Source organism: Pelobates fuscus, chromosome 11 (genome assembly GCF_036172605.1).
Source record: "Pelobates fuscus isolate aPelFus1 chromosome 11, aPelFus1.pri, whole genome shotgun sequence".
Lineage (NCBI taxonomy): Eukaryota > Metazoa > Chordata > Amphibia > Anura > Pelobatidae > Pelobates > Pelobates fuscus.
The window spans coordinates 66,262,509-66,269,604 of record NC_086327.1 but is presented as its reverse complement, the minus strand read 5'-3'; the positions used below and the strand labels follow the sequence as shown (position 1 = coordinate 66,269,604).

At 43.4% G+C, this 7,096-nt stretch overlaps 1 protein-coding gene across 3 annotated transcripts in view; it reads right to left on the bottom strand.

The window, feature by feature from the left end:
* Positions 1–1,210: 1,210 nt before the first annotated feature.
* Positions 1,211–7,096, bottom strand: part of RASIP1 (Ras interacting protein 1) — a 1,304,986-nt gene continuing 1,299,100 nt past the window's right edge. For 2 of the 3 annotated variants that reach the window (XM_063436332.1, XM_063436334.1), the window contains one exon: positions 1,211–1,484. In XM_063436332.1, the coding sequence (XP_063292402.1) occupies positions 1,285–1,484 (200 nt within the window). In that variant the 3' untranslated portion in view covers positions 1,211–1,284. The remainder of the gene's footprint in view (positions 1,485–7,096) is intronic. The other variant, XM_063436333.1, reaches the window with a different exon arrangement.

Sequence of the window (7,096 nt, the reverse complement as noted above, 5' to 3'; positions counted from 1 at the left end):
CTAAATTATTCTTATAACTCACCATGGAGCAGATAAACCCCTATAAATGGCAATAATGTAAAAAGATATGACCAAAAATTGGGATCATATCAAAGTGACCAAAGAGTAGGTGGAAAACAAAATATAAAAATGAGAAGAATCCGAGTTGAGCAAACTGTCTCTAGATAGCTCGGCACCCTGTGTGGATAATCCACTCGTGCTTACCTAAACCAACTATCCCTTGGGTCACTGGAAAACTACTGAAACAAAAAGAAAAAGGTGCTGCTCATAGTGAATAAAAACACACACAATGTGAGCTAAAGGAGCTTGATGCCCATTTTGGCGTGTCAGCATACCATCGCCAGGGGCATCAGAAAGAATTGCAGCATAAGATGCTCCTAATAAAGCTGACTCACAAAATAACTATGTGAAACTGGCCAACCAGCAGGAAAATATTAAACATGGTCCAATAAGGGCAGAGTGGAAGGGTCATATAATAACACACCACCTTGATTCCCAAGTGATAGAACGGGCACACCACATCCCTCCTGTCCTCAACACTTACTGCCTCAGCCTCCTATTCACATGGAGAGAGGGGGCGGGGCTTAGTATACACACATCAGTGCTAGGAGGCACGGCTACCTGTATCCTGCTTCTCCCTTCCAATGTTGCTTGGTTTTTAGAGTTCCTTATTGTCTTTCCTTTTTTGATATTTTAGGGTGATAACCCATTTTGTGGTATGCAACATTTATATTTTTTATAGATTCTAGTAAGATTCTAGTAAGGTTTGGAAACAGGGGGGAAAAAAAGGGTTGTATGACAAGAAACATAATGTCCGGAAATAATATAAGCTTAAAGGGACACTACCTAAATACAAGAATAAAAATCATAATTTAGTAGATATACTCCAAATTAAAACATGCATGTATTTAATTATGAATTTTTCCATTGGGGTATATTTAAAACTGTCTGTAAAAGTTACAGATCTATTTTCAGAAGCCTTTGCAAGCCCTTCCATTCTAACTCAGCTCTAAATCACAAACTTTTGCTTTTGTTCTGAGCAATTTCATGCCTTTTGAGCTTAAATCCACTGAGCTAACCAACCAGGAAGCAAGAGAACTGCTTGCCTGATTGACAGCCAGAGGGGTCAATGTTTATTTTTAAAAGTGCAATTTCTGCAGAAATAACTTTTTGTAAAATGAAACTAGGAAGACACATTATTCACAGTGTCTCTTTATGGTTACGAAAAAGCATTCACCAATCCTTTTCACATTTGTTGTGATGTTTAATTTTCAAGGAATTCTTCTACGGATCGCTTTCCATTCTGTATGAGGTTCTCTGATTAGCAGGCAGAGATTTCTGCTCCAGATCCCAAACAAAATATCGTAGTTGACAAAGTAGTTTGTGAAAGGCATCATTTTTTATGGACTTAGAGAGTTGAAGGTGGAAATTGTCACAAGGCAGGATCAACGGTGGATGATCTGTGAAACTCTCAAAGATGTCTGCTGTGAACCAAAAAAAAAAAAAAGAAGAAGTAAATTAATAAAACAGCATAGTCATCTCACAAACTGAGCACAATATGTCAAGCAGTATGAAGGAGTGCAAATAGGAAATACAGGACGTGGTGCAAGAATTGAAGGAGGAACCTCTCCTTGCTCCTGCCCCGCAGCAAAACAACTCACAGTAACATACAAAATTACTGAGCTTCAATGAAATACAATTCAGTTATTATTAATATTATTTATAAAGAGCCAACAAATTTGCAGCACTGTACAATGGGTGGACTAACAGACACATATTTGTAATCAGACGAGTTGCACATAGGAAGGAGGAGGAGACACATAGGAGGAGCTTCAGGGCTCTGCTCAAATGAGATAACATCCTGAGGTAGTGGGGTATAGTGACACAAAAGGCAGGGCTAGGGTAGAAAAGTTGTTTGCTAGAATAGTATTCACTGAGAGCTTAGTGTATTGTATTTTGTTTTCTTATTTGTTTGATGACAGTTGCAGGAAAGGAATCCAGATTTGTTTATCTACTGGATATGAGGGGTGAAGAGAACACCTGGAGTTGAAGAGAACACCTAGGCTGCAAGCAAGAGCTGATAGTAATTCTGTTGACTTTGGGGGAAACAGATGCAGGAGTAGCAACACTTGAGTGTGGAAAGACCCAAAGTTCTGTTTTCGGCAGCTTACATTTAAGGAAGTGAGCAGTCATCCAGTTAGAAATAGCAGAGAGGCAGTCTGAGACAAAAGTCAAGACAAACGGTGAGAGATCAGGAAAGGACAGATAGTTTTGCATGTCACCTTCATATTGGAAGCCATAGGGGCTGATGAGTTTACTGGGACCAAGGACACATTCTTGGGGAACAGAACCAGAGATGGGCTGGGGAGAGGAGGCAACACTGAAATAGTGCTGGGAGAGATAAGAGGAGCATCAGGAGAGAACAGTATCTCATAGACCGAGATTATGGAGGATAAGGAGAAGCTGATGATGATCAACAGTGTCAAAAGCAGCAAAAAGTTCAAGGAGAACAAGGATAGAGTAGTAACCCTAAGATTTTGCAGTGATTAAATCATTGGTCAGAGCTGTTTCAACAGAGTGATGAGTGTAGAATCCAGACTGAAGAGGGATTCAAGGAAGTTGGTCAATCTAAAGGAGAAGGAGCATTTTAATCGGGTAGAAGTCTAGACTTTGGCTGCATCACCTTGATTATTTTCCTTTTCAGCCATTCTGTTACACAATTTACAAAATTCAAGATCTGCTGGTGTGCTTGGGATCATGGTCTTATTGCATAAACCAATTTCGACCAAGCTTTAGCTATTGACCTCATATTTTAAAGGAGTTCATGGTTGACTCAATGACCAGCATGCTTGACAGTTGGTATGAGATGATGAACTCCCTTTGGGGTTCCTTTATTTAACTGCCTCTTAGTAGCATCTACAGCTCAGGGACCTCGGGAGGCTTCGTTTCTGCCTCCCCTGGTTTCTTCTGAGTACAGGGATTGCGGAGAACGTTTCCGATGGTCCCGCAAGATTTTGCGATGACCATCTTGGATCCGGAGGCCATTTTAGCTCTCCCTGCCTTCCGCAGCCTACAACGCAGCCTGGCTGTGGCTGTCAGTAATTGCCAGGGCTTGCGGGTGACCCAGCAGGGGGTGGAGGGGAGAGTGTCTCCGACCACCCCTATCCCGATCTCGGACCCTGCTTGGGGGGGGGGAGAGTTTGTGTAGGGATACCAGATTCTACTCCTGGAGTTCCAGGGGACCCAGTGGTAGTCAAAACTGTATTGTGATATTGATATAGGTCATTTACTATGCCACTGTCCTTGCAGAAGTACACGGTCTATTTTACCACACTGCATACAATAAACACCATATTTAAGGGTGAGCCCCTCTGTGTTATTGCTGATCCTCCTTAAGGAGAACCGCTCATTTTAAGTACACACAAGTAATATCTAGTACCACATCAGTGCACTGGGGTGAGGCCCCTCTAGGGGTATCTAATCAGGGTGAGCCCCCTATATGCACCTGGTGAATTGTGCTCCTGTCCCGTAGGTGTCGAACTATAGAAGCTTGACTGAATCCATTATGGACACCCTACTCAGGAACAGAACCTACAATCCAAGACCAATCGGCAGTGGTCACCTTTGTGGGAAGAGAGCAGCCTCCGCTTGGCACAAGATAAATTACTGGATATACTGGGGCCGCTAGCCAGGATTCTGCTGTATGCCAATGAGGCATTTTCTCAGGACACCTGGAACTGTATTGCATACAAGACTGGGCCTTGAGTTCCATATGCCTGCTGGGCAATTCCAATGTGGTGCTCTGCACGGAGCGGAGGAAGGCGGTCCTTCTACGTATGGACGCCAAACTTTCCGACCTGGGGTCGAAGGAACTGGGCCCCTTGGCAAAGGGCCTATTGTTCGGTGAACCATTCATAAAGGACTTCACAAGCCAGTAAATCTCTATAGACTCTCAATAAAGCTTAGCCTTCCATGAGGCCCTCTCCGGTTTTTGGCAAGGCTGCACGACAGTGGGGCTGTGACGCGGGCTGATTCTGTCTATTGAGGATCCCATCCACCTTCATTCTTCCCCAGCTACTCCTCCAGGACCTTCACCACCCAAAGGTCGGAGCACGGTAGAGGAAGCTGAGCCTGCGGATGAGCCAGAATGCCCACAGGTGAGCCCTGTTTCTATAAATTACCACTCTCATTCTGGCAGAATGTCTTACTGTCTCGACAGGTGGCGGGACATTTCTTTGGACCCATGGATCCTGCGAACGGTCCGGGGTTACGTAATAGATTTCCATACTACCCAGACGCTGACTCTGTTTCATGAGTGGACGCTGAGATCTAGGCCCTTTTCAAGAAGGGCACAGTTCAATGGGCCCCAGATGGCGACAGCTTCATCTTCTTTGTCAAGAAGAAGTCAGGGGACTTCCGCCCAGTTATACACCCGAAACAATTGAACGCTTTCATCATATACTGGGATTTCAAGATGGAGGGCATCCATCTGCTTCGGGACCTCCTCCGGCCTGGAGATTGGTTCACACGCCTAGACTGGAAGGATGAGCATCTGTCCGTTCCAGTGGACCCTGTGAGCCGACGTTTCCTCAGTTTCTTCTGGAAGGGCAGGATTGCCAGTTTACATGCCTACTCTTTGAGCTGAGTTCGGCCCCATGATGTTTCACCAAACTGTTGAAACCAGGGGAGGCTCGTCTCCGTTTCAGGGGAATTCACTACCTCATCTACCTTGACGATTTACTTGACGATTTGCTGATATTTTGCGAAGAGGCCTTCAGGCTGAGATATCAGACGCACTTTGCAATCTCCTTATTCGAGTCCCTGGGTTCTGTGGTGAATCGGGAGAGATCGGCCCTCACACCGTCTCATGTGGTACACTTCTTGGGTTTCGAGATAGATGTGTCAGAATGCTTACAAAGTCTCCCTCAGTCCAAACTCTCCGCCATACAGAAAGAAATGCAGAGGATTCTATGACACGACCACATCCCACTCCGCATGCTGACTCGCGTCGTGGGTTTCCTCTCTGCATCCATATAGGCCATCTACCCAGGCCCCCATCACTATCGGGCCATGCAGCGAATGAAGGCTTGATTCTTATGGATGAGACTGTCCTACGACCTTCTAATCCCTCTCACACCAGATTACAAGGTCAAGCTCTGTGGGTGGCTGCTCCACATGTCGGCCTGGATTGGCAAGGTGATCTTTGGCCTGACCTCGGACTTTGTCCTAGATTAAGATGTGAAGTAACTAGGGTTGGGGAGCAAATTGTGCGACCGCCTCCATGGGAGGCCCCTGGACGTATGTGGAAACAGGTTGTCACATATGATCCATTGAGCTGGCAAACTGACCTATTAGCCATTTCCTTGCAGTTATAAAATTTTGAAGGTCATTTGCGGACTTAGGGTCGCGATAAGACACTGCCACCATGTCTCAACTCTTGATGTATAAGGTTGCTCCACCGATCGTGCCAGGGTCACCTGGCAATGTGGCCTTGCAGGCAGATCTTCAATCTCAAGTAATGCGTCTAAGTCCACCACCCAATCGCAATACTCGGTGAGATGTCTCCTCCGAGAATAAATTATAATGCAGGCAAGAGTGTGGTATCCCAAGTGATTCCAATATTCCAAGTGAACTGTGTAATCCTCGGACGCGGTAGCTGAAAGACTCCAAAAGGGACGTGCATTCAGGGATCCGAACTGAACTTGTGTGGAGGAACGGTGGTCGACTATTCTGGTGTTATGGGCAAATGCAAATATTACAAGTTTTAGAATGAAATGTTGTATTTCTTAAACTGTGTACTTTGTCTTTATGAGATATTGCAAACTGACAAGGTGTTAGAAATGGAACATATTGTTTTTCATAGAAGTTTCTTTAAGCAATAACCTCAGTGCATAATATGTTTGCGCCAATTTGTCCCAGACGAATTACAATAACAATAATGCATAAACAAGCTTCAAGGCTATACTACGACTCTTTCAGTACACAATATACTGTGGTAACCCCAAGTTAATGGAACTTCCCCAAATCCGGGAATCTCCCACGACTGTGCACTTACGTCTTAGTATAAACAACAGATAAGCTATTCAGACTTTGGGAAGCCATCTTGTCCCTTGAACTTGATGGAAGTTCCCCAGGTCCGGGAGTTTCCCATGACGTGTGCACTCGCTTCTAGTTATGGACTTTTTCATATGAACTATGGTGACTCTAAAATGACGACACCCAAGGTATAAATAAGTGTACTTTTAAATGTTAACTAACAGAGGAGAGACTTGGAGACAGACGCTGCTCCATCTTAAAATGACTGAGAGGCTGACATGATGACATGTTCAGAAGGGTATGTTTACCTATTAATGATATTTGCAAGCATTTAATTTCATCTTATAAACTCTGCTATAATGGATTTTATATGTCTATATTTATATTTTTATATAATAAATATCTAAAAGACAAAACTATTGCTTCCAAGACAATCCTTATTTTATATTGTATTCTCAATTATTTACATATGTTAAATAGAGGATCTCTTACTAACTATATAACATTATGGCTAAGATATCTGTATGGTTAGCCCTGCTAAGTTCTATGCTTTAAGACATTATAGAGGTAAATAAGGGAACCGCCCACGGTTACAATTGGCGACCATGAAGGGACTTGTACTTGGAAGCGTTAAATAAACAATAACAAATACCCAGGTAACCTCTTATACGTAAGAGAAGACACAATACTTTGTCATGGCACAAGTCTTGAAATATCAAGAATCTAATGAGCTATTTGTAGCCCAGACTCAGAGAGAGATCTTCATCAATAGAGATGATTTTAATGTGAACTTGTACAAGGCACTTTGAGTTCAGGTGCCAGGTACATTGTAATTAGCATACAATGCTGACATTTTGTGGATCTTAATTAATATCATAAGAGAGCAAATATACATATTTGGTAAACTCCCTGATATGCCTAATATACCAGCACAGCATTGCCCATTAGTTCCAGGATAGTGGATTGCAGGCAGAGGGGTATGTTCTCTTTGTAGCTGCGTAGTATGCATGCGCAGGAAAAAGATTAATGCAAAATGTTGTCAAAAGAAAATTGATAAGAC